At 43.5% G+C, this 27,620-nt stretch overlaps 2 protein-coding genes across 2 annotated transcripts; one reads left to right on the forward strand and one right to left on the reverse strand.

Annotated features, from left to right (window-relative positions):
* Positions 1-109: 109 nt before the first annotated feature.
* Positions 110-20,090, forward strand: kmt2bb (lysine (K)-specific methyltransferase 2Bb). The gene is made up of 36 exons (XM_061080814.1): positions 110-439; positions 1,834-1,912; positions 2,086-5,616; positions 5,731-5,906; positions 6,043-6,162; positions 6,315-6,501; positions 6,647-6,878; positions 6,968-7,035; positions 7,126-7,383; positions 7,580-7,686; positions 8,561-8,686; positions 9,074-9,187; positions 9,390-9,536; positions 9,634-9,726; positions 9,814-9,931; positions 10,046-10,159; positions 10,308-10,492; positions 10,613-10,714; positions 11,006-11,116; positions 11,303-11,379; positions 11,593-11,816; positions 11,919-12,022; positions 12,141-12,278; positions 12,455-12,613; positions 12,721-12,838; positions 12,922-13,000; positions 13,095-13,255; positions 13,356-13,514; positions 13,616-16,640; positions 17,112-17,212; positions 17,411-17,548; positions 17,662-17,914; positions 18,288-18,395; positions 18,607-18,690; positions 19,118-19,247; positions 19,383-20,090. Exons 1-36 carry the CDS (start codon positions 110-112, stop codon positions 19,656-19,658), a joined length of 11,532 nt encoding a protein of 3,843 aa, XP_060936797.1. The 3' UTR covers positions 19,659-20,090.
* A 2,079-nt stretch (positions 20,091-22,169) lies between these two features.
* On the reverse strand, positions 22,170-25,761 carry igflr1 (IGF-like family receptor 1). Its single transcript, XM_061081578.1, has 7 exons — positions 25,631-25,761; positions 25,353-25,545; positions 24,876-24,903; positions 23,991-24,087; positions 23,826-23,906; positions 23,589-23,684; positions 22,170-22,927 (listed from the first exon to the last, which is right to left on the reverse strand). The coding sequence occupies exons 1-7, from the start codon at positions 25,713-25,715 to the stop codon at positions 22,602-22,604; spliced, it is 906 nt and encodes a 301-aa protein (XP_060937561.1). The 5' UTR covers positions 25,716-25,761; the 3' UTR covers positions 22,170-22,601.
* Between the last annotated feature and the right edge of the window lie 1,859 nt (positions 25,762-27,620).

Consider the following 27,620-nt stretch of genomic DNA (forward strand, 5'->3'; position numbering starts at 1 on the left):
AGAAGACTCGCTTTCCCTTGCAGCATTGCGGCCCCCCTCCCATCTCGCGCCTTCCCTCTTGTCTCTGGTCGAGCTGCTAGCCGTCGGTGTGTGTGTTGTTGTTGAAGCAATGATGGCGGCAGCGGGATGCGGATCAGCAACCGCGGCTGCCGTAGGAGGCCAAGGTGGAACCGCCACGGCCAGAGGTCGATTCCCCGGTCGGCCTTGGTCGTCACGCAGTCGTTTGCGCTCCGAGAAGCGGTGGCAACTCGGCCGATCAGGCTTAGAAGCTGACGATGTGAGTAACGGAGGGCCGAGGCCCGCAAACATGGTCCTCTCGTTAAACGATGACCAGTCTCACTTGCGCTTGCTCGGGCTAGAGGCGAGCCACCAGGTCCTTGGCCAGGCGGGGTACAGCTCTAGTGGGAGTGAAGAGGTGAGGTCCCAAACCGAGCCAGGAGTTAGTATATCTTTATTTCATCTTCTCCCATTTTGTGTGATCGTTAAATGTGTGCGAGTGAGTGCTTGTCCACGGCGCTGTGACTGTCTGCAGCCATGGAGAAATGTCAACATCCCCTCTGCTAGGCTAGCGTTAACTTCAGCTCGGTGAGCTACCATGACATGCTAGCTGGTGTTAGCCCAGTGCAGCTGACATTTAATTCACAGTCGCAGCCCTGTCCCACTTCAACAAGGCAGCGGAGCTCTGCAAACTTACACCACTTCTGTCCCTCGCTGGCGCCTACGGAGATTAAAACTACTAACAGGAGGAAAACGGGGCTACAATTTATTTATTCTAAATCCAGCTGGAGGGCTAGTTCATTTGTAAACAAGCACCGCAGTTATTTCAAGTGTGGCCCGCTCGCTATCGGGCCAGAGTAGCAGCTAGCTAACATTAGCGAACACAAAGAACGGGAAGGCTAGCTCCTGCTGCGGAGCGGCTACATGCTAACCGCTGTGAGCAGAGTTGTGAGCGTAGCTAGTTTTAATAAGACTGAATAAACTGCTACACGTCTACCGAACGTGCCGGAGACGCACACACACACTCGGATGAGAAAGTTTTGATTGTGGCTCGGCAGCTTTTCGGTTGACAGAAGAGTTTAAATGTGTTCGAGGGCAGGGGAGGGCTAACTGCTAGCTTATGCTGCCACAGGTTTAATGGTGGTGCAGGAGTGTGCCAGTGCCACTCGCAGCCTTGTTGGTGGAACCGAAACGCGTCATGCTGATGCACATGTTAATGTTCCCGATCCCCAGTCACACCAGTGGAGCTGCTCGTAGACTTGCATGTCTCAGCTCCAGGCATGAAGTAGCAGTGCAGTACTTAGAGAGTGAGGTGACTGCAGACACCTAGTCTCAAACACCCAGGTGGGAGTCATACGAGGGTTGTAGAGCTCAGATCTGGCAGGAATCAGACATCTGCATCATGAAAAGTTTCCCCATAGACAGCTAATGCATTTTGGTTTTATTCAAATTTAGATCCTTTTTGTGTTTTAAGTTGTGTTGGGTGAATGAAAATAGTTGGTTGAATGTGGATCGATGAAAACAATTGTCCATTGTGTGTCATTGATATTATTTTTATGTTTTTCTTGCCATTATTATTATTATTATTCTCAGCCATAGCATTATGTCAAATAAGATAAACTTGCATTTAAAACTTAAAATTGCCATTATGCTGTGGATGAATCCATCTCCAACAATCAACATTCATAGAAATATTCCCCCATTGATCTCTGTTGACTTGGTCTGTGCGGTGGATATAGTTACTCTATTGTTTGTTTTTTTGTTATACCTAAGCAGCTATCAGCAGAGTGGAGTCAAGTTACATCAAGTCTTAATTGCCTGTTTTTATTTCTTAAGGGAGATGACTTCCAAGGATTTGAAGCAGATAGAAAAGGTCCCAAAGGGCCTGCATGGTCTCGACAAAACCCTTCCAAAGGTAAGTAACAGCCCATCACCTCACTGCATCACATGTTGGCTGTTATTCACTCACGACACAGCTTGCCATCATTCAATGTGATGTATAGGAAGCTTGTTTTCTAGTAAACTGTAGTTTTGACTGCAGTCGAGGAGCTATGGTTCTGTAGTATTTAATGTGTATTTGTTTTGTAGGTGATGCTGTCAACACAAAAACTAAACGACAAAGTGAGAAGCTGCCAATCAAAATGCCAGCAGTGGAGGCAGCTCTAACCCCACCTGATCCTGTAAAAGAAATAAAATCACTGGAGGAAGTTCCTGTCTTATCTCCTGAGGAAAAACCTGCAAAGGATTGCAGGAAAGGTTCGAAAGGAAAGAACACCATGGATCGACAGTCCACTAAAAGCGGAGCCTCATCAGCAGCACCAAGGATTACTATAAAATTGGTGGCCAAAAAGAAAATGAAAACTGTAAAGGAACCTGCTTCACAGAAAAAATCGGTGAAGAAGCTGAAGATAAAAGAAATCCAGGATCAGTCTAAAACCAAGGACATTCAGGGCGACCAGATTTCAAGTGCTCATGTCAAATTAAAAACTGAACCACTTGAGGATAAACCTGTCACCGAGGATCAGGGAGAGGAGACTGTACCTGCAAGAAGGCGCGGGAGATCTGCCGCAAAGACAACCGAGCCTTTCAGCCAGACCAGCGCCAAAGTTGTGAGTGATGACCAAAAATCGAAAGAGGGAAACGTAGTCACTACAATGGAGAGTCGGATTAAAGAGCCAAAAACAAATGCAAAGAAATTAAAGCAGAAAGAAATTGCAACAGAACGGAGTTCTGAAGTTAATCAAGGAGGAGTTCGCAGGAGCAACCGAGTCACTCACCCCCTCTCTACAAGTGCAGCTGAACCAGAGAATCTGAGCAAAAGTGATGACATTCTGGAGGAGTCAAAAACAGAAGTTTCTAAAACTGCGGAGGCCAAACCATCTTCGAGAGGTGACAGGCGAAGGCAAAGCAAGAGGCTTAATAAGGTGCCAGAAAACCATGATCCGTCATCCACAGAGACTGGGAATTCAGCTGCACAGCTCGGTGGTAGTTTGTCTCTGAAAAAAGAGGACATGAGAGTCCCAAGTTTAAAACTGAAAAAGATCCGAAACCCAAAATTGGATGCACAGGCCAGTAAGAAGAATTCGACTCGAAAGAAAAAACGCAAAAAATTTGTCTGGACTTTAACATTAGTGAAGGGAGGAGGTCAGACACGGGGGACTGAACACACTGACAAAGCTCCGGAGAAGAATGTGAGGGAAGTGGATCCGTCCACTTTTTGTGAAACAAGTGTCAACAAGACTTTGAATGGAATGGATAAAAAATCTATACTGGACAACTCTGCCCCACCCGAGAGTAAAAGCATGGACACTGAGGGTTCTCAAAGAAAAGCAGGCATATCATCTGAGGAAAAGTCCACTTTGCATGTGGAAGTTGAAGTGGAACCGGTACCTGAAGTTCCTCCTGGAGAAATAAACAAGACGGATTGCGGGAAAGTTCCTCCTCTTCAGATCAAAAAGGTATCCTCTCCTGGTAAACATAAAAGCTCAAAGCCGTCATTTTTAATTCAGCAAGTCAGTCCTGTGTCTGAAAGGAACGAAGATGTTCTCAAAGATCCAAATGAAGTCAGTGAGGATAAGTCAGCGTGTCCGGATATAGACGTCAACCCAACTAGGAGACTAAGGAGGAGGACGCCAAGCATTGATTCAACACAAACAAAGTCTGTCAGTCATATACCAGTGTCCACTCCGAAACGAAGACTCAGAACAATTCCACAGGAGGACACAGCTCCGCTTGTGCATATTGAAGATTCTTCTCAGGTTCCAACTGAAGATTCAGCTACAAATGCTCTTCCTGAAAACTCTATTCAGGTTTTGGATGAGGAGCCCTCGAAAGTGACGATTGTAAACACCACAAAAGTTCCTGAAAAGGATCCCTCAAATATTGCTGGTGATCCCTCGAAGCCGCCAGTTGAAATCTCTCAACAGACGGTAAAGACTGAGGTCGAACCACAGATAACAGAGGCCAAACCATTGCCTGTGCCTTCCAAACCTAAAAGAAGTAGAAATAATAAATTACGAAAAAAGAAGTCTGCCCGAACAAAGAAAGCTGTCATCTCCCCTGAAATCCCTGTCAACACAGAGTTGGCTACAGTTGAAGCCACTATCACAGAGTCTGTAGAAAAGGAGGATACGTCTACTACACCTTTAGAACCAGAGGCAAGTCAGCCAGAAGCAAAGGATTGCACACAGTCAGAGGCAACACAGATCTCTGTGTCAGTGGAGGAAGAGCTTATACACACACCGGTTAAAGAGGAAACAGATATTCAGTTGATAGATAATCAACATTCTTTGGTGTCCGAAAGCCAGCCACCATTTGTGTCCGAATGTCGAGCACGTGACCCAGAAAAACTGCGCCATAAAAAGAAATCTCACAAAAAAGCAAAAAAGAGACGGAAAATTTTGATTGGCCAACGTCAGAAACACCGGCACAGAAGCAGAGACGGGAAGTTTGCTCCACTTAAATCATCTGACGGTCGGAAAACAGTTGAAGAGGATAGTGACATGTCCAGCCCATTGGCAGCTACCACACCAGGCCTGAGCTCCAGACTGATCGGAGTGCATAAAAAATACAAAAAGACACATTCGGGTCTTAGGTTTTTCGGGTCTAAAAGACCAGAACCACAATCTAAAATAATTTCCAAGCTGCTAGAAATTGGGTTTGACAAAGAGGATTTGAAGCAAGAAGAAACCGACACCTTAGTTGATGGGGGGCAGGCAGATGTTGTCGATACCCAGCCTGGCAAATCAAAGTTTGTAAAAAACATCAAGCACTTCATTATGCCTGTCGTAAGTGCTAGATCCTCTCGAGTCATAAAGACCCCGCAAAGGTTTATGGATGACGCTGGAATGTCTGTATTGCCTCGAAGAAGCTCTCCAAAGAAGGGTATACAATTGGGTTTGCCAATACGTCCGGGAAAGAGGCGAGACGATGGGCTGGACAGACCAATATCCCCTATCCTGCCGTTCGAAGATGAGGACATATTGAGTGAAGCGCAGCTGGATGTCGATCTGTTTTCAGCTCAGGATCTAGAGGACAACCTTGATTTGGCTGACAGCCTGTTCTCTGAGAGAAAAAGCAGCAAAAGTGAAAAGAGGAGGTCTTTTATGAAGAACTCTAGCTTCAAGTGGAATATGTCAGAGGAGTCTAGCGAGGAAATGTATACACTGGACAAATCTCCAGAGAACAAATGTGAGGATCTGTTTTTATCAGCACCAGTTAATAAGCCCACAGAACTGTCCACTGACTTCCTGGATCCTCAGAAAAAGAGAAGCTCCCTAAAGTTTGATAAACAAACGGCTCAACTCAAGATTTATCAAAGGCTGAAGAAGATGCACTCGGTTCTTCCCAAAAGCAAAAACACAACAGAGATGGACAGCGTGAGTAAACCTCCTCCGCCCCCTGTGGATTTAGCAGAAGGACTGGATGATGAGGCCATGAGCATCAGCCTCAGGCAGCGGAGTACAAACGTTGAAAAGTCCAAGCTCAAGATTGAAGACCTTGATAGTCCGGGAGTAGTTAGGAAAGTGTGTGTTCGGACCACAAACTCTAAGACGCTTTTATTGCAGCACAGTAAAGAGAAGAGTTTTGCGGCGAAAGACATCACCCATCGTCACTCAGGTAAGAAAAATAATTACTATTATTTACTGCCAAGAAAACAGCATTTGTTTATTACTGATGTAATCTTGAAGGCCGTACCTCGTAATGGACCCTGGCATTACTTTATTTTCACAGGAGAGCTGCAGTCAGAGAAGACATCGGGTCAGAGCGATTACCCCGGAACTGTGGAGAGGGGAACGTCACAAAGAGCGCGCCTCGCTGGTGCAAATAAAAGAATGTTCAATCTCCTCAGGAAAGCGAAGGTCCAGCTCATTAAGATCGACCAGCAGAAACAGCTGAAGTCATCTGGGGTAAGGCCATGACCAACAAAAGTCCACTTTCAGCTGTTGTAGACTTGTAACTGTTCATTATTACAAAAGCTCGACACTTTCTAGATTTCTTTTTAGGCTTGTAGTGATGCCTTGTGTTTGTCCATCAACTCTGCAGCTGTTATCGGGGCCGAGTGGAGCCAGGTCTCGAGATGTGAACTCTAAGAGACACAAGAGGAAGCAGAGGGGACATCCGCATGCTGCTGTTCCAGTCAAGACAGAGTCGCCCCAAGGACAAGTAAGTATTCAACTCAGTGGGCACAATAGGAGAAATCGATTCCACCAACAAATTCTGTCTCTGATTTCACCACTATTTGGAGTTTTGATCTTTTGAAGAATGATTCAGATTTGTAAAGGAATTGAGCCCTTGTCTCTTGTCCCCCTCCTCAGCCTCAGCTCGTCTCCCCGCTGTGCCAGGAGTTCCGAAGAGCAGGGGGCCCACGAATCAAGCACGTGTGTCGCGCAGCATCTGTGGTGCTGGGGCAGCCTCGAGCTTTGGTCCCAGATGACATTCCCAGACTGAGCGCTCTGCCTCTGCATGAAAGAAGTGGCATTTCCCCATCTGCCATCACTAAAGGTGCGTAGATGTGACCTGATTGACAGACTCACGTGGAGTTTTTTTCTTAAAATATGCTTATAAACTTTCCTGTGAGTTGAATGTGATGACTTGGTGGCGGTTTTTGTTTTGGCTTCTTGTTCTTATTGTCTGTTTATTGTTGCAGATGTCGGGTCTCCCTCAGAGTCGGACAGTCCTGGATTCTCAGATCCAAAGGTCACCAAAGTCAAGAAACCGTCAAGTTTCGCGAAGCGGAAAAATCTGGGGCCGTTTGGGTACCGCTCTCGGAGGTGCGGCGTCTGCAAGGGCTGCAACCACGAGGACGACTGTGGCGACTGCATAAACTGCCTCGACAAACCGAAGTTCGGTGGTCCCAATACAAAACGGCAGTGTTGCGTGTAAGTTGACATAAATGTTATCATTAGTCGTAGCGGAGCACAACAAAGTGTTAATGAAATAATGAGCAATTCTGTTTGTTTTCTTCAAGGTATAAAAGATGTGATCAAATTGAAGAGAGGAAAGCACGCAGACTGAGTGGAAGGACAGCACCCAGAGGTAGATTCCTCACCTGAGCCCGGAAACTTCATGTTGTCATATGTTTCCAACATTAAGCGATTCAACGACATGCCTCCACTCTCTTTTAAGGTGCTTCCAAGAGACAGCGATCTTCACTAAGCGGGGGTCATTCAAGTAATGACGAAGGAAACGAGGGCGCCGCCGACTCACCATCTGGTCTCCCCGGTGACGACAACAGTCCTTCATTAAGGAAACAGCCTAAGCGTGTTGTGAAACCCCGGGTCTACTTCGACCTGGTGGACTACGAGTCAGATCTAGACGAGAAAGCTCTCTCAAGCTCTGCGTCGCCAGCCAGGAGGAGAGGAACTGGACACCGTTTCAATCAAGGTGAATTAACACTCAGAATCCAGTCAGGACAAATGCTTAATTTACAAGTTCTTTTCTCGAGACCTCATATACATATTTGCTTAAATATTATGCAGAGCTTTAGGCTTAAACACATTTCTTTAAACCATTAGAATACTTTTTGCTTCTAAGCGAAAGGCCTCTTATTAATGAAACCGGTTTTATCTTTTTTTCAAAGACTTCGTGTCACTCGATGGTTTCCTGGGAGACATCTCAGACGAGGAAGTCAGGCATCGGAAGTCCAGCTCACACCGTGTACAACCTGGGAAGCGTAAACCTGAGAAGGTGAGTGATTCTGAGAACATTGGTGCCAGGTTTATGTTAGAGTTCCACTGACACACATGCTGTGGTGGAGGGTGGAAAACCCGGCTGTGCTAAAATGTTGAAAAGAGTCAGCTGGCCAGCATGGGCACACTGTGTTTTTAGTTCCAAATTAGTGACACTTTGTCTCAACAACCTGCCAATTTTGCCTCTTGTTACCACGCCAAATGTAAATGTGTTTGCTTGATTGCCAGTTTGGTGGTAGGGTGTAGCTGAGACCACCCCCCCATTTCTCTCTTTTTCCAAAACCCATTTTTTTATTTTTCAAAAGAGACTCCAGTTCTTGTTCAGCCACTCCTCAACAAAGGAAGGGTATGATACTGTAGGGCCTTCCACATTGTTTCAATTTAAGATAAACCAAGGCAAAGATTAGTCAAATGTATCCAGTTGTTTGGCATCATTCTGTCCGTATCAGATTCATTTCCACATGGAGCACCAGCCACACAAGCGTAATTGTGGAGACACCCAACCTGTGCCATAGACTCCACATAAGCTGCTGTTTGCTTCCTTAAAAATCAGCGCTACAGCGAGGACCACAATAACTATTTGTGATTTGATTTAGCATCACCTACATTTAAAAAAATCCCTGGCCCATTCCAAAATATCTTCTTTGAATTTTGCACAATGTATACTGAACATAACAGTGTAAAATGTTATGTTAATGTTGTAAATGAGATCATGGCAAAGACAGCAGCAGCTGCCAAACGCCAACCTTGCATCAGGGCTCCACAATATCCATCGCTATTTACAGTCCCCATTGTGCCATACGGCATGTCATCCATGATGCGGTTTACGGTCAATCACTGCCCACATTTAAAAAGTTATGCTTGTCTTTCAGGGCCAGACACCTCAGGTTCCGTTTGAGCAGACTCCCCCCAGTGTGCTGGCAGCTTTGGCTCATGGGTTTGAACAGAGAGACGTTGAGTCAACTAAACCTACTCACAAAATCAGGGTTGATTTCAAGGTAGGTCACTTTTCTTGCAATGTTACAAATGTTGTAATTTAAACAGATTTCTCATGTTCAGAAAGAAAACGTATTCATCTCAAACACCAAGTCACACACAGTTAAGGAAAGCTATGTAACATTATTAATATTGCCCACTAGAGGTCAATATTATTCCAAAATGAAAATAACTGACTTGTATGGTTGTCTTTACTGCTTCCCTCAAAACGCACTATATAACGTACCGATCCTAACGTCAACCCACTGAACCTTTGTTACTGAAATGACTTGGAAAAAATTCTGAATATGTTTTTATGTGAATAATAACCCTGTGTTACACAACTTCTGTGAGCAGCCTTCTCTCGGGTGGTTTTCTGTTGTTGATGTTATGATGTTTCACATTTTCAGGAGGACTGTACTTTGGAGAATGTGTGGAAAATGGGTGGTTTGAGTATACTGACATCTGCGCCTGTCATGCCGCCCTATGTCTGTTTACTTTGTGCCAGTAAAGGTCAACATGAGGTAACTGCACAACACATTGTGCCCTACTTTAATTGAAATGTTGATTGACAGTAACCACCTGAAAATTCTTAACTATTAACTGATATGATTGTTGTTTAACACAATATCATACAGGTTGAAAAAAACATATATTTCATCATGTTTGAAGTGACTTCAAATTTCAGGGTCATTTACAAATTAAAGGGCTTTTTTTTTTTTGCAGATGCTGTATTGTCGAGTATGTTGTGAGCCCTTCCATCAGTTTTGCCTTGAACCAGCAGAGCGCCCCTCAGAGGACAACAAAGAAAACTGGTGCTGTCGTCGCTGCAAGTTCTGCCACGTGTGCGGCAGGAAAACCAATCACTCAAAGGTAGAAGCTGCTCATCTGACTTGATTTGTCGTATTTTATTTGCCAAGATTAATGGAGTTAAGTTTGTAAATGTTTTATTTTTTCACGTCTTCCTCAGCCTTTGTTGGAGTGTGAACGATGTCAGAACTGTTATCACGCCTCCTGTCTGGGACCCAACTATCCAAAACAAAACAAGAAGAGGAAAGCTTGGGTATGTTGACATTTCTTAAAACAGAATTAAGTATGTTTGAGGTAGGAACACATTGATTCTTGGTCTGATCTGATGGTTTTTTTGCAGGTTTGTATCACATGCATCAGGTGTAAAAGTTGTGGCGTCACACCGGGTAAGAGTTGGGAAGCTGACTGGAACCATGACAAAGGCCTCTGTCCAGACTGTTCAAAACTGTCTGACCAGGGTGAGAATTCAACCTCCAAATTTGTCCGATATGTCAGAGTTAGTCAGCCCTGTATAATCTCCATACACCACCAATCTGTGTTGATAGTAAGCATCTCTCCGTTTCTCCCATAAGGTAACTACTGTCCAATCTGCTTCAAGTGCTATGAGGACAATGACTACGACAGTCAGATGATGCAGTGTGGCACCTGTAACCACTGGGTACATGCCAAGTGTGAAGATCTAACAGGTAATATTTTTTCTCTACATCTTTTTGAGGAGAAAAGAACCCAAACTAATGGAATAAAAGGTTTATTCTTAATAAAGCTTAAGCGCTGTACGTTTTTAGATGCATTGCTCTTCATCCACAGCTTAACTCTCGTGTAAAATCATTTCAGATGAGCTGTACGAGATCCTGTCCAGCCTTCCAGAGAGTGTAGTGTATTCATGTCGGCCGTGCAGTGTCACCCAGCCTAGTGCCTGGAGAGAGCTGCTTTACATCGAGCTCAGGGCCGGGGTGGAGAAGGTGCTAGCGTGCCTGCTATCCTCCACCCTCACTCAGCACCTTGTTACCTGCTCACAGGTAAGAGACCCAGCGTTCACATCCACCATGTGACAAGTAAGGCTTTTATGTGATTATTGTACAAATATTTAACTGTGCCTGAAATACGGTGTGTCACACATGCATTTGTTTCTGCTGCAGTGTGTGAAGGTGGTTGATTCCGACGGCAGACTAGAAGGACAGCCGGCCTGTGACCTCCGAGCTGTCGGCAAGAAATTTGATAAGGGCCTTTATACTACGTTGGTGAGTAAAGAACCTCCTATTCATTTTCCTGAAATTCAATGTTGAATTGAATGAGGCTTTATTGGCATTATTATTTCAGTGAGAATTGAAGGATACGGTAAAGAAAAATGTTGATAAAAACGAAAAAAAGTTAAATGAGTTTTTGAATTGGCCCCCGGGGACAAATAAGGTTGTTTTGAAAAAGAAAACTCCAGCTCCTCTTTCTACTGTAACAGTTGTGGTCTCGTTCCACCACACCTGAACAATGTAAGGGGGAAATAAGATATTAATGTAATTGTTTTGTCTTTATAGAAAATGTTCCATGAAGATGTTGTTCAGGTGGTTCGAAAGAGGCTTGAGCAAGAAGAGAATCTTCCGGAAGAGCAGAGGCCCACTGCCCTGGCACGCTCTTACTACCTAAAGGTAATGTAGGACCATAAGCACATGTCTGCTCGTCATTTGTTCATATTTAAGTTATAATGTATAGAGCTCCAACTTGTTTTTCCGTATGAGCTCATGGTAAATTAAAAAAACATCAAAGTGACATTATGTGTTTAGAAATGCAGGTGCTTTAGCATTTATCATTAACCGATGTGATTTTTGTGGTAGCTCCTAGAGGAGGTGTTTAATTGGTTCAACAGCCAAGACCCAAAGGTGTGGAGCTCTTGTACCAAAGACATGCCTATGTGAGTAATGGTTTCCATTGACTGGTTTGTATGCATGTGTACATTTAATTGAAAATAACTGCACATAAATTGCCCCTGCCAATAACAATTAATCATCATTATGCATTCTGTTTACTTCATACTTTCTTGTGACTGTGATTTGCAATTTTACTTTTGCATTGAAAGGGCTATTTATGAGCTTTCAAACTCTAAAATTAATTCTTTGGTTGATAGGGGGATGCTGTCCCAGGCCGTTCATCCTCCAACAACAGAGCACGTTTATGCTCAGTGGCAGGAGAGGGAGGAGCTCATGTCGAGGCCCCCACTGCGGCTCCTGCAGGAGGACAATGAGGACAGCTTAGACGTAAAGGAGGAAGAAGCAGTTTCTCCGATGTCTGGGGAGCTAATAAGCCGGAACCACTTCAAGTCCAGCAGGGCTGTCAGGCATAAATTGAAAGGTAAGGCTGTCACTTCAGTAGAGGGGATAATGAAATTTAATACCTTTTTATATTGCAACAAAGTGATTGGGCTTGTAATGTTTACTTTTGCATAACCATTAGGGAAAAGAGGGCGGCTTTCTAAAGCAGATCCAGACTGTGGATGGTCTAAGGATGATGAGAGACAGTGCTCGTTGTGCCAAAAATATGGAGACCTCAAACCTAATGTAAGTAAAATTTTAAACACAAACAAAAGTTGACAGTACATTTGAAATACTGTACATAACTCATTGATTTGTGAAACGGTGGGATTCACATTTTCTTGTATTTCTTTTTTTTGTACAGGATGCGGGCAGGTTGCTGTACTTGGGCCAAAATGAGTGGGCACACGTCAACTGTGCTCTGTGGTCAGCTGAGGTGTACGAGGAAGACAATGGCTCTCTATTACACGTACACAGTGCTGTCACAAGAGGGCGCTTGATGGTTGGTTGTTAATCTATCAAGTAAACTGATCCCTTTAGTGTAACAATGTGTATTAAGCTACAAGAGTAATAAATCTGTAAATTGTGCCAAAAAATGCTTTTTCTAAACTAGACTCTTATAATATAGCAAACTTTACTTTTCACTCTTCCCTCCCATCCAACTCAATCCCCTCTTAGCGATGTGAACGCTGCAACCAGACGGGGGCCACAGTGGGCTGCTGCCTGACATCTTGTCAAAGCAACTATCACTTCATGTGCGCCCGTTCCCGTCACTGTGTGTTCCAGGATGACAAAAAGGTCTACTGCTACAAACACCGACATCTCATCAGTGGCAGGGTAAGTTCTGATCTCCCAACTTGTCTTCTGCTGAACGTGGCCACAGTTTCAGTGCTTGGATTTGATTATGATTTGTTTCACAACTTGTCGTCCTTCTCGTTGAGCAGATGAGAACTGGTCAAGAGTTTGAGGTAAACCGGAGGGTGTATGTGGATTTCGAGGGGATCAGCCCCCGCAGAAAGTTCTTGACAGGACTGGAACCAGAGCTGATCCAAGTCATGATTGGTAAGCTTCTTTTCATTAGTTGCCTCTTTCACTGCTGTTAACATTTACCAGCATAAGCTTATACAAATTTTGTCATTACCCAGGTTCCTTACAGATAGACAAACTCGGTATGCTGTCAGAACTTTCAGCTTTCAAAGGAAAACTCTGTCCAGTGGGGTTTCAGTAAGTTGCATTTTACAATTTCACACTTCACCTAATTAATAAAACATATCGTCAAAGCATTAAATTTAAACCTCATTGCTCGTTTTTTCCTAAGGTGTTCTCGGTGGTACTGGAGTACAGTTAATCCATTGCGCCGGTGCAAATACACATGTACAGTCCGGGAGGTTCGGCCCGTTGTTCCCGAGAAGCCAAATGAGGAGATGCCCGACCGAGGAGACAATCACACCATCGCTCACAGCCCCTTGCCACTACCTGGTGTGTGTGTTTTCTAATGAAAATTGCATCAGGAAGTGTTTTACTGTAATTTGATAAAAATGCTAATAATTTGTTAACGGATGTTTTTGTAAATCTTCAGAATCTGAAGAGCAAGAGGCTAAAATGACAGACTCCCAACCCCCGACGGAGGACAGCTTTGTCCAGGCACCTCCACACAAGTCCGATCAAACTGCAAGGCCAAAGATTCCCCAAACCAGGAGACCGGCTGGAGGAATGTCTCGACCTCTGCCATCTCCAGGTGAAATATAAATAAATTCTAAATATTTGCAAGAATATTTTGTCAATCCATCATTTCAAAAGTAGGTGTCAAGCTGCTGATGAATTCTGTTTTCTTCTCAGGTTTGGGAAAGTTGAAACCCCACCACATATTAACCATAAGTGATTTTGAGGAGACTCGGCGGGTTCGTCACCACAGCCCACACTCACACCCAACAGGCCCCCGCGGTCGCATGTCCCCCCCGCCTCTGGGCCCTCTGACTGGACCGATCACCCTTCGTGCTGGAAAATCTTCCCATCCCACTTCCCCACTGTTCCCACTTGCTACAGACAACCAGATAAGTTCACCATCGTCCCGCCCAGTCGGAGGTAGAAGTGCTTCCTCAGTCCGATCTGGAAATACAATGACCCACGGTACCTCATCTTTCTTCCCTCAGTCTCCCTGGCAGGACGGTACGGGAAACTTTCCTTCTTCAAGTCTATCTTTCGCTCGATCTCGATTAACATTTGATCTGAACCAGTCAGACTCAGTCGAGGTGCCGCACAACTTCTTAGCTTCACCAGAGCCCGAAGATGTCTCTCCAGCCAATGGTACTTCACCCCAGGGAGACTTGGACCAACAGAAGGATGAAGGAGCATTTCCCTTCAGTTCATTCCACAAGGATCCCAGCCTGAGTCTTGGCCAAGAGATGAGGACAGAGCTGGAGATTGAAGAGACGCTCCTGAATGAAGGTGTAGCTATGAACTGTGGGGGGCAGATAGTAGTGGAAGGTGATGACCAGGAAGAGTTTTGGGGCAGAGCTCAGGACGTACACAAGAGGAAAAAGCTTGTTGCCAACCTACCACGTCCTGCAGCTTCAGCCAGGGACGACTTGGGAAGCACCTCCTCTGATGAGGATGATATGCAGCATTATTTTGACTTCTCTCGGACAATAGTCAGTCGTCCTGGATCAAAAGATCTTTCCAAGTCTCCCTCCTCTCCGTCCTCCCGACCCATGGCTCAGCTTGATGGTGTTGATGACGGCACAGACAGCGACACGAGCATAGTGACCAACAATGATGTTCAGAAAGTTGATGGTCCTAACCAAACTCGGATTCAAGCCAAAAACCTGAATAAGAAAAACGTCCCTGAATTGGAATCTGCAAACGGCACAGAGGATGTTCAGAGTCTTTCTCCGAAAGCATCGTCCAATGATAAGCAGACAGATTCTTCATTAGTTACCATTTCAGTTGTCAGCAAAAGTCCTTCACATGGTTCAAATCAAGATGCACCTAAATCATACGATACTACTCCGTCAAATGACAACAAGGGACTTGTTTCTCTAAAAATGTCCACAAGCTCCCCACTCAAAGAGCAACGCTCTTACGCTGAGACTGTGCTTCCTACTCCAGTTCCTGATGCTAACTTGCTCACAAAGGTGCCTGAGACCTCATGTTCAGTGGGGGAATTCCAGGGTTCCATTCTCGGGTTTGCTCCTGAAATGCCTCTTGTTCTTCAACAGCCTGAAGCTTCTACACCCCAGAACTCCAAGCCTGACCGCTTTGTATCATCAGCTGAGGCGTCGGCTGTGTTAATGAACCACTTAACAGCTAATACAATGGAGCCATCGCTCGCTGGTGCTTCTGATAGTAGTCAGCGCATCTTGTTGGAACTCCTTCAGCCACCTTCAATGTCTACAGATACACAAAGCCCCTCTCAAGGCCTTGTGGACCCCTTGCAGATGTATACCTGTTTACCAGGTCTTACACTGCAGCCTGTAACATCCTCACAAGAGTCCACAGCCTCCATAGAGCCTCTGTCTACTAAACTAACCACGCTTACTACTGTTGGAGACATGACACAAACACTGCTTAGTGTTGCTCCACAAAACGATCCCGCGCTGTCAGCGACATCAGGCGCTCGACCCCCAGCAGGAACGTGTGGAACTGTCTCTCTACCTGTCTACTCCACACAAGCGCAGGCATTGGGTTCTACGGCTGTCACCATCGTTTCTTCCACTGCGTCAATACCATCTCTGTCCGTGCTGACGACCCAGTGTTCAGCGGCTCCAACCACTATCCAAACCCCCTCAGCCCCTCTGATCCTCAACGGTTACAGCTCCACATCGGTGCAGAAAGACCCCCCATCCGGTCACACAATCTCCATCAACTTTTCCACTCCCAGGATGGCTTTGGAACCTCAACAGCCAGTGTTGTCCCAGGCGTTACCCGGTCATGCCATTCTTACTGTGAAAGAGGTGGGGGGTCCTAACGTGGATCCCACACCACACGTCCTGCTGGTGAACCGCCTCGGGCAGATCTTTGTGAAGAATCCAGAAAGCAACACTTTTCAGCTTCCCACCCCCAACTCCTCCTCCTATAACTGCGTCACTCAGATCGCAAGTCTTTTGCAAAGCAACGCGCTGTCAGCCACGCTGGCGGCAGCTGGCAACATGAATGCACCACCCCCCAGGCTCACCGTGGCAGCCGCAGTGCCTCCGTCAGTCACACCTGCAGTTCAGAATCCAACCACAATTACACAGCTGCTCACTCAAAACAGCAACGGTGCGGTGGCATCAGTAAATGTGAATAAGGCAAGGACGAGTATACAAACTTCGAAAGATGAAACTGTAACGCAATTGAGAAAACCAAAGAAGAAGAAGGATTCCAGTGCATCCAAAAAGTCATCACAGGCCACGGTGCAGCCCGCTCCGTCGGCTGAGGATCCTCCCACGGCCCCTTCTGAAAGTGCCCAAGCGATTATCAACCAAGCAATGGCCAGTAACTACACCCCCAAGTGGAGTGGGCTTCGAACACTCAGCCCCTCCTCACTGGTTTTGCCACCTGACCTATTGATTGAGCCAGAGCTTCCCGTGACTCCTCCCTCTCCATCGCCACCGGCAGCTCCTGCACCACGACCTCGCACCCACGTCCGCATGAAGAGAGTGTCCTCGCTCTCGGACCGCATCGTCACAAAGAAATCCAAAGTTGACTTCCTGCCACCAGAACCCATCAGCGAGGACAAGGAGCGGCCCAGACCCCCCTTTCCCAGCATCTCCAGCATCTCCAGCAGGGCCTCAGGAGTCCGCATCAAGACGCCGACAGTGAAAGGAGTGCTAAACCTGGATGAGTTAAAGGAGGAGCGAATCAGCGATTCCGAAAGCATAGGGTAAGATTTACTTGTTTGAAGAAGGGATTCAACTAATGATTATTTTCAAAACAGTTTAATCTGCTCTTTGTTTAATTGATTAATTCAGTTTTTTAATTGTTTGACCAACTTTCCAAATCCCAAAGACATTTCATCCTTCTATTGATTGATATAAGTCATTACATTTAAGCATCTTTAAACTGAAACTATTAGCTGTAACCTATTTTAAAAGGTGCTTACTCGATATGGTTCATCTGCATCCAGGTATATTATTTGCACTGTTGACAATTTCAGTCATTTCAGTTACTAACATAAAAAGCATCTTTTATGGATGTTCTAGACAAATACTGTGTCCACTCTGGGTTTGGGAAATACTATACTACATTTGTGATTAATTGAGTTTTACACTTAATGTTTCAAGTGTAAGATAAGATGAGAAAGTGTGTATGTGCTTATATGAGATTTATATGGGTTTTTAAATATCTTTCTCAGGTCTGATCCGTGGGGTTACATGTCTTGGGGTGAACAAGGCAAGCCGCATGCTTGGGAACCAGTTGGACACAGCAACTTGACTGACTGGAAGAAATACTCTGGTAAGCATGAGTTGTAAATGTGTAACAAACGATTCCCACTTTGTCTGCTTTGTTTGACATGACATTAAATTACGGATTGGACTGAAAGTACTTTGATCGAATGTGACCACAGCAGAACCTGCACCGCATCTCCACCATGAGAGGAATTGCTAGAACTGTAGGAAAGACTGATTTGTATAAATTGTGTTTGTGTGTCAGGTGCTGCTTGTACTTCAGACGACGAACCGACGCCGTCTGAAAAGGATGATGAATGTTCAACTAACAGAGACCAGCCGTACTTACAATTTGAGATCACCAGCGACGATGGGTTCAGTGTAGAGGCAGACAGTATCGAGGGTAAGGCTTATATTTCCCTAATCGTCAAAGTAACAACATTAGTATCTTGATGTTTTGTTCTGTATCCACTGGTGGTCATTATATTCACGTACAACTCCACCTTTTCCTCCCAGTGGCTTGGAAAGCTGTGATCGACGGGGTGCAGGAGGCACGGGCGCTGGCGAGGCTGAGACCTCTCACCTTTCAGAGGATCACCGGGGCTCGTATGCTGGGTTTGGTCCACGATGCAGTGGTGTTCTTGCTGGAGCAACTCCAAGGAGCTCACCGATGTCAACCCCACGCCTTCCGTTTCTTCAAACTGCTCAGCCAAGAGGACGATCTGCCGGTCAATCCCAGTGGCTGTGCTCGCTCTGAGCTCCATCTTAGGTACGTTTCCTCCTTCTGTTGCTGTGCTATGTGAGTCAGAGCGTTCACAACAAACTGAAACCTTTATCCTCTCGGTAACATCTTCATTGTTGTTGGTGGATAATACTCCTGCTATTAACACCAATATGACCACACAGAACTGACACTAGTCGGGATGGGCACCAAAACCTTTTTGATCAATTCTGATTCCCTGATTGATTATTATTGATCTTGAGTGTATTGCTTCTGTTCTCTAGTCCTTTTTTAAATAATTGATTGATAACTGGTTTTGTAAATGACTTTTAACTAATGTACTTTTTGTATTTGACTTCTAGCTGATTGTTCAGTTGATTCTCACCTAAACCTGACATTACTGTCTCTTTTCTCTTAACAGGAAGTCCACGTTCGATATATTTAACTTCCTGGCTTCTCAGCATAGGCAGCTTCCTGACAATGGACCTTATGATGATGAGGAAGATGAGGTTCTGTTGAAGTCCACAAGGTCAGTCTTCACTCGTTTTGTTTTATTTTATTTATTGCTGGAGTTATATGTATTCACTGTTGTTGTTATTTTTGGCATTATTAAAATGTATTAGACGCCACATGGTAACTGTTTGAGTTAAAAAGTAAAATTTTGTTCCCCTCCAATTATTTAGACCTTTCACACAATATATTCGAATTGTTTTGATGAATTGTGGTCTGCTCTCTCTTAGACGAGCCACTAGTTTGGAGTTGCCCATGGCGATGCGCTTCAGACACTTAGAACGAACATCCAAGGAGGCTGTTGGCGTCTACAGGTCAGTACTACATTTTCTACAATAATTACAATTCTGTGTGGAATTGATGACGGCCCACTGGGTGAAATAAAAGATATTGAAGAGCAGATTTAGAAACGGCTGTGAGTGGGTTAGATCTCTCTCAATTCAATTACAATTATATTCTCCTTATTACAAAATATACACAAAGCATTTTCAGTCAAAGCATTTGGCAAATTTACATTTTGCCCTGATCGCAGATGTACAAATATCCTTTTTTTTTTTTTTTTTTTTACTACATCTCCTGACTCTATAGGGTAACGATGAATTAGATAGATGGAAGGCTGGATGTACTTATGTGAGATGGGTGTTACATGTGTATTGTCACACAAGTTGACTGCAGAATTCATCACACCGTTGCTTTACATCACTTTTGCCGTCATGAACTAAATCAGCCTGCCTGTTGTAGGTCTGCCATCCATGGCCGAGGTCTTTTCTGCAAGAGGAACATCGAAGCAGGAGAGATGGTTATTGAATACGCAGGCATCGTCATCCGCTCAGTGCTCACTGACAAAAGGGAGAAGTACTACGATGGCAAGGTTGGTCTGGTTTTTTACCCCATTGTATCTATCAGTTTCATCTTAATGTAATGTGTTATGTACAGTAACTGAGGGTTGGGGTTGAGTGAGGTTAGAGCAAGCACCTGTAAGTAAAACAATGTTTTGCCATCGCAGGGTATCGGCTGTTACATGTTCCGCATTGATGACTTTGATGTGGTGGATGCGACCTTGCACGGCAACGCAGCGAGGTTCATCAACCACTCCTGCGAACCGAACTGCTACTCCAGAGTGATCAACGTGGAGGGCCGGAAGCACATTGTCATCTTCGCTCTGAGGAAGATCTACAGGGGGGAGGAGCTCACATATGACTACAAGTTCCCCATCGAAGACGCCAGCAGCAAACTCAACTGCAACTGTGGAGCGCGGCGATGTCGACGCTACCTCAACTGAGGGAGCCGCTCGAATGAGACTGGGGGGGAGGATCCCCTTCGCTAGCAAGCCTTAATGTCTGATGGCACTGGATTGGATTTTGGGAGGACGTGGGCAGTCGACATAGCAGGTGAATTAGCCACTATGAGACCAGGGAGTAACACTGGGCTAGTTAGATGTGATATGTGGACATTTTATCGGTAGGACAATAAGAGGAAGGGAGCGCGAATTCTTTCAAGGTTCTTGGAAAGTTTGTGTTCGCAAGGTTCTTCCTTGTTCCCATGTCCCCACAGCAGTACGTTTACTGGAGGCAGGACAACATGTTAGGCTCCTGGATCTGTCTGGACGACACCAACAGAGTTTTTTTGATACACACGTCAAGCCTTATCTGTTTGATTCCTTGTTGAAAACCCGTAGTTAAGATTTGAGGGATACCTTATATGTTTTATTCATTTCTGGGTGGGGGGGGGGGGGTGTCTGTTTGTATGACACCTTTGATCATGATTGCTCCATCGTCCAGTGATGGGATCATTTTAAAGCCCCATTCGTGCAGTGGTGAAGTCAGTTCCCGAGCCATACATTCACCCGTACCTTTATTTGTGCATTTTATCAAACATTTAACACTTCTCACGTTGTTGATAGATTTTTTTTTTTCTTTTTCTTTTAGACTCAGACTTTTTTCATAAATAACAAACATGGTGCTAAGCTTTGACAGGTCGTCAGTTGAACTAAGCTGTCCTGTGAATCGGGAATCGTTTAGCTGTTTATTCACCCTGCTGAGATCATGTATCTTAAATTTATGCACTCGAGCAGTACTCTTACGGTCATTGGAGTTTAGTGTCTGCTAGGTTTCACACTTGGGGTCTGCTGTTTTTTCTTCTTTCTCTCTCTTCCTGTGCAGACTTGCAATGTAGATTATTGCAGTTTCAGTCAGTAGTGTCATATTTATAAGAATGGAAGCAGGAAACCTTTTTTTCTGTTGATGTACAGTGTATGTAGCAAACACTACCCAAGCCAAAAGCGAAGAGTTGTGGTGAATATCAGTTTTTAGATATATATATATATATATATTTTATTACTCTTATGGCAGATGCTCATTACATATTGCAATAAGATTTTGCTGCCCTGTAGTTGCGCATTAAAAAACCCATAAAAACATACACATCCTTTTCATCTTTGTGAAACTTGCGAGAGTTTTATCTCTTGATCAGGGAGGGCACTGGCGTAAAGCATCGCTTCTGAGTGTGTGCACTCAGCTCCTGCACCAGGCTTGTTGAAAACAGGGTGCACAGACTTTACAGATGTCGCAGTTGCAAAAAAAATCAAGAAAAAAGTCTGAAGTAGGGCTGAAAGAACACACTCGGCACCTTTTGATAATTGTTTAACATTGTTCTTAGTCCATGTTCAGTGCTTTCATTGACGAGGCTAATTGAAATCACACACTGTTCAAATTGTATATTTATTCATGTTTTTGATTTTGAGTTTTAATGGTTAAAGGTTGTGCTTTGTATAAACGGTGGTGGTCTTGTGTATTAGGAGATCTCCCCCATCTGTATCTTTTTCCTTTTTTTTTTTTTATTGTTTACAAATGATGTCCTTGGTTTCACTAATTTACTTGAATTTTCTTTTGGGGCAGTTATGTCGTGCATTTAAGCCTTTATGACAAATTGTTCTAAAGCAGGTATTTTTAAAGAATCATTTTTATTTTTTCATTTTATTTGTTCTGTTATGGTAGATTACTGACGGTCTAAGAATCAGACACAGGAGTAAATTGAGCACTGTTTGCCTTTCCAAGCCCATAATCATCGCTTTGTTTTCACGCCGTTCTCTCCAGACAAACTGGAGCCAATTTCCATAATGTTTTGGACGTAATCTTTATCCCATTTCCTTCTTGCATGTCCAATCACTGGGATGGAGCCCAGATTAACATGTGTCAATCACCCACCTGACAACGAGAGCAGTCACTCCCAACTCCTTGCAAGGATTCTACCTCAGCTGTTTAGACAGATGTCTGGGAATACTGATGCAAAAAAAGAGAGGATGATAATTTAAGAGTTGCTTGGTTTTAATTTCCTGCAGAGTGTGTGTTTGTGTGTGTGCACGCGCGTCTGTCTGTGTACTATGTGCGTGCATGTGTGTGGGTATGTGCATGCACCTGAAATGAAGGATGCAAAGCACTAGTCAAAACCTTAAGTTATCATGACCATCTCTCCCAGTATCTGTTAAGAAAGCTGTATGTTATATATACACACATATATATATAAATAAATATATATATATATAAATATATATATAGTAGGGTTATTTTAAAGTAAGTGTAAAAGACTTAAAAATGAGAAGATGTGTGATCTTTAAATTTACGTCTTTGTAACCATGTACAAATAAACCCTGAGTTTGTAAATATTTGTATACATATTTCTAAACCGGTTTAATTTTTCTATGCACTTTTTTTTATTTATAATGTCATTTGCCTAATAAAGATGTTAAGATGTTTGAACATAAACACTTTCCTTTGTGTGAAGCAGCGTGAAGTTTATTGGAATATTCTAGAGATTTTTTGAGTAATATTGATTATTGTATTTCATTATTAAGTTACAAACAAGTGGGTAAAGTAGATTTTTAGAAAAATGTCAAAGTTCTCTTGAATTTAAAAAGAAAAAATCTTGTCATCAGCTCAGCTTGCACAGAGGAAGCACCTGTGGAGATTCATTCAAAGATACCGTCAGACAGTATCTTTGTATCGACGCTGCCCAATCTGTGTCATTTGGCATTTTTCACTCAGGACAAAATCAAATGTCAGAACCGGAGCAGTGGAAGTTGCCCCACAACTCCCATTAGTTGTACATCAGTTCAGTAAGCCACCTTTTCTTTTTGAGTAAAAGTTAACATTTAAATGTGTTCATCTCAAAGTCATGTTTACATTTTGCATGGGGCTGCATCTCTGAAGTCACCAGTGCAGGAAGACTACACGGGAGAATCGGTCGGTTGGAGTTGGGCGAGAACGGCGATTGCATCATTGCGTTCCATTTGACTGAGCAGCTTGGCAAGGTGTCCCACTGTCCAGTCCGGGTGGCTGCTGGTGACCCGCTCCAGCACAGCCTTCAGGGGGCTCTTGCTGTCCTTCATGGAGTAGGTGTAGGTGATCCAGGTGGAGGGGAAGGAGCACTGCGATGCCAGGTGCTTGGAGTTTTTCAATAATTGACTTTCCGGATCTAGCAAAATCACCAACTCCTCCAAAACATCCAGGTTGTTCAGCACGGTCTGTAAAGGTGCTGACAGGATGTCAGGACCTACAGAAAAAATGTGTACACTGTTAACAATGATAGGTTGTCATACTGATGATAAACACAATGGTTTGTGCAGCTGGGATGCTGATAAGCAGCAACTTTACATTACACAGGCTCCTACTCAGTTAATTGATACTTTTGAGGCCTGTCTCAGACATGCAGGGGTCTTTCAAACATTCAACTTCTGGTATTTTTCAACTTGGATCCTATGTCAATTAATGTAGGTGAGATTAATGGTAATTGCAAAGTTGCAAATGTCCTACTCCAGTCTTTTGTCCAATAAAAGGCTAGAATTGTTATTTGGGGTCTTTGATAAGCGTCTGACAACATAACACATGTCTCGCTTAACCATTGAGTCAAGTCAAAGGGCCCAGTCACATGTGAATGCAAGCAAATGTCGCAGGTCAAAGTTCACCAAAGTTGAAGTGACCCAGAAGGCGCACAGGTCTGACCTACTACGTTTGTGTATTTGTGACCGTGTCCTTGTGAGACCTGGGTTGGTGTACGCAGACAGACAGAGGTGGAAATGTATAAGTGAGGGTGAGGTTGGAAAAAAAAATTGGAATTCCCCTTTAACATCACAGAAGATCATATCAAGAAAAGGTAGAATGGGAATATCACAGTTTTCGGTAGTTTTATATATTTTCCAGTCACTTCCACTCACTGAGAAGGTCGTTGCTGCTGGCCGTGGCAGAGAGGGGAGCGAATCCTTCTTTAGCCAATGAAGACCTTTTGCTGAAATGCAGTACTGGGCGTCGACCTGCGTCCCCCCGAACATGACACACACACACGTTAGTAAGCAACATCAGAACTGCTGTAAAATTACCCTACCTGACATATAAACAGCTGTCCAAAGAAAACTCGTTCCACTTCCCTACAGCTTCCCTTTCAATATTCACACCTTTGTTTCGCTTCATGTAGATGATGTAAGCAGATATCAACGAAAGTGTGATGCAAATCAGGATGGTTAGTGGTACGGCCCCTACACAAACCAAAAAGACAGGGTTGAATTTAGACGTTGAAGAAATGAGTTCCTGTCGTGTAATCGAGAGAAATTTGAACTTACATATTACAACAGAACTAGAAGCTGCTGGAATTTGGCTGAAGGTCGTTGGAAGATATGTCCTCTCTGGTATGATGTTAGTGTGTTGGTTTGCCGGAATCTGAAAGGAAAACAGAGGGAACTTTTCGTGACTAATAGATTCACCCCACACTTTGGTTCTCAAATGGATCCAGATCCATCCATTCAAATGATCATCCTATGTGAGTATTCTGTCTGGATGCGGTGTAAATATTTCTAAAACATTTTCTCTTGTGTTTTCCATCAAATCCCTGTCCCCGGGGGCCTCCGTGTTCTAAAGAGGAACTAGAGATTTTAAAACAACTTACACACGTGGACAAAATTGTTGGTACCCTTCCGTTAAAGAAAGAAAAACCCACAATGGTCACTGAAATAACTTGAAACTGACAAAAGTAATATTAAATCAAAATTGACTGAAAATTATCTAATAAAAATCAGACATTGCTTTTGAATTGTGGTTAAACGGAATAATTAAAAAAAATAATAATAATAACATTTTGATTTATTATTACTTTTGTCAGTTTCAAGTTATTTCAGTGACATTGTGGGTTTTTCTTTCTTTAACGGAAGGGTACCAACAATTCTGTCCACGTGTGTATATAACAACTTAACTCATCCCATTAAATCGGGGGGGGGATTTTTTAAATTTCTAATCATTTCCTGTTGTGAAATGAGATAATTTCCTCTTCTTGTGCAGACTGAAGAGCACATGGAGATGTTCCCTTTCCTATATAAAATATGTGAGAAGTTACAGGTTTACTGGTCTATCGTTGATTTAGCTGAAGAGAAACACAGATAAAGTAAGTCAAATCAAAACTTCATTGAAATAACACAATAGTGTTACACATCCCCAGAGTGAACTGTACTCACTTTGACAGGAACCTGTGTGGTCAAGCCTCTACAGAGAATCAGAGAGAAGACAAACACCGGGACTTTTACACTGTTAAACACACAACTTCCTAATTTGACATTGTGTTTTATTATTTGCCGTTGAGTCTTTTGATTTGATGTTGTGTTTGGGGGATTTATCATTGTGTTTTTTTTATTTATTAGGTTTTGTGATTTGTTGTTGTGTTTTGTTATGTTTGCATGAGTCGTAGTGTTTTGTGATTTGGTGTGTTGTTTTGTTTTTTGTGTTTTGTGATTTGGTGTGTTGTTTTTTGTGTTTAGTGATTTGATGTGTCGTTTTGTTTTGTTTTGTGGTTGTGTTTTGTGATTTGATGTGTCGTATGGTTTTGTGGTTGTGTTTGATAATTTTCCATTGCAACAGCTCTTCACTCAAGATAACTCGTCCTTTAAAAATGTATAAGGTTCTTAAGGTGTGCTGTGGGAGTGATGGATGTTTACCTCGGCTCTTCACACTCCGTGTCAGTAGTTGCGTTACAGGTCCTGATAACTTTACTTCCAGGCAGACATGAAGTGCACGCTACACACAGAGCTCTGCTGCCGTCATTGAAAAAGTTGGCTTCGCATTTGCTGTGCTCTACTTCTTGTCGTCCTCCGTCGTCAGCATGGCCACAGTTAGGATTGACGTCATGCCCTATATCATTGACATAAAATATAACATACTATCATATCATACAATATAATATAATGTAGTTCAACATGATATAAAATCGACCTACCTGGTTTGAATTTACACGGCTCACATGTTGCAGTAGCAGTATTATAGTAAGTTGTTAGGTTGGTGCATTTTTCCGAGTGCCCCATCTCCTGAGCTCTTATCTGAAAACACCTGCTCTCTCCACGTGGCGCCTCCAGCTCCACACACACATTATGTGAAGTGAGAGAAACTGCGGAAGGGTTTTAAAAAGTTGTCAACTTCCTCCCTTCGCAGAGAAAAAAAAGGATGATAAATCATCATCAAACGGAACTTCTGACTAATTCTCTCTAAGCATGACTCGTCATTGCAGAGCAGTGTGCTGAGGGTTTGACTTCTAAAGAAAAAGAGAACATCCACACTGGAACGATGTTTCTCTGTTGGCCAGATCCAGGCCACGAGTAAGCCATAGCAATACCGCAGTTCAAACAATGGTGGCCTGAATTTGTTTAGTGCTATTTAAACCATATTCCCCGATCACCACATGGGCCACTTTATGTTCACTTATAACCCCATTGAGAGCACCACATGTTTGCCAACAAAGGCCCACGTTTGTTTAAGGATATTTTTTCTCACCACAGCTCAAATTGGACCAACCATGTTGAATTACCCAATCACTTAGCATTTACACTTCTTATATTGATTACAGCTCTGAAGCAGGAGGATCATCGAGTTGATTTTATCATTTGTTGAAGGGATTGAAGACTGTTATCGATTATTTTTGAACTTCTACACATTTATATGATCAGCTGAGACCTAGGTTTCATATATGTGAGAGTTTAACAGAGTCTGTGCCTTTAAGTTATTTTAGCTGTTGACAGGTTGTGGTTTCCTCTTAGGCCTCATGTGGGACTGCGTGTCACTTGTTCCAGGTGGTGGTTTCGATCTTAACAAGAGGTGGAACGACTTTTTTCACGTCACTGGGCCAAACGTAAATGATGATTAATGAAATTCTTTCAAACAATGAATCACGTCATTTCGAGGAGGGATTTCTGAGCGTGAGGCTAATTACTTATGGGAACTTGCGAAACAACTGACACAGCAAACACATCAAACGCACTGATGTGGCAATGACAGTCAGCAGCTTCAGCATTGTAAGCACTATTTATACACTGTATAACTATATATATTGCTGTGAATTTGGGTCTGAAGATTATGTCAATTGCATAACAGACGTTTAGAATAGCAAAGAGAAGACTATGAAAACATCCTAAACCAGGAAGGATGAAAACAAAGTCGTCTAATTTCACTCTGTGTTTATATAAAGCTCTATACTCAGCGCGCAAACAGTAAAAAAGTTACAGCAAACTGTTTGAGGAGGACTCACCAATGACAAGACAAACTTACAATAAGGAGAACGCAAAGAGTGTAAAGGTGCAGCCCCCTCAGTCATGTCAACACAGGCAAACAGCACTGACACAAACAACATCTGTCTGCTGTTTGAAGTATAGTTTTTGACACAACTCAGACTCAAACACTTGTTGATGCTCGAACTTCATTTATTCATCATCTGTGTTGTTGTTTTTCTTATCCTCCTCTTTCTCTAATGTGTTTTTCCCTTATATCTGCAGCCAGAGACTCTCTCTCACTTTTTTCAGAACAGCGTCTCATGTAGCACATGAGGCTCATCCATCTCCAACGCCATGTACGAATGTTAAATCTCAACTTTTCTACAGACAGTTCCTGATGAGTCTTCCTCGTCCTCTCAGGGGCAAACAACAGATTGTCATCATTAAGAATTGATCACTTCAGTCGTCATGAGAAGTTAGAGCCCGACTCTTGAAGTCTGAAGACAAGTTCCTCATGGGACTTTCCAAAAGGTCACCACGACGCACGCTCTGACATTTGTACTAACAGCACGCTAACATGGTCACAATGACAATGCTTAAAGCCACATGTTTAGCAGGTGTTAAGTGTACACCATGTTCTTCACACAAGACTATGATGCTGCAGAAGGATATTTTCACGGCGTAAACAAACAGAAGATCAGTTGGAAGGACCGATGGGAGGTGAAG

This window comes from Limanda limanda, chromosome 11, assembly GCF_963576545.1.
Source record: "Limanda limanda chromosome 11, fLimLim1.1, whole genome shotgun sequence".
Lineage (NCBI taxonomy): Eukaryota > Metazoa > Chordata > Actinopteri > Pleuronectiformes > Pleuronectidae > Limanda > Limanda limanda.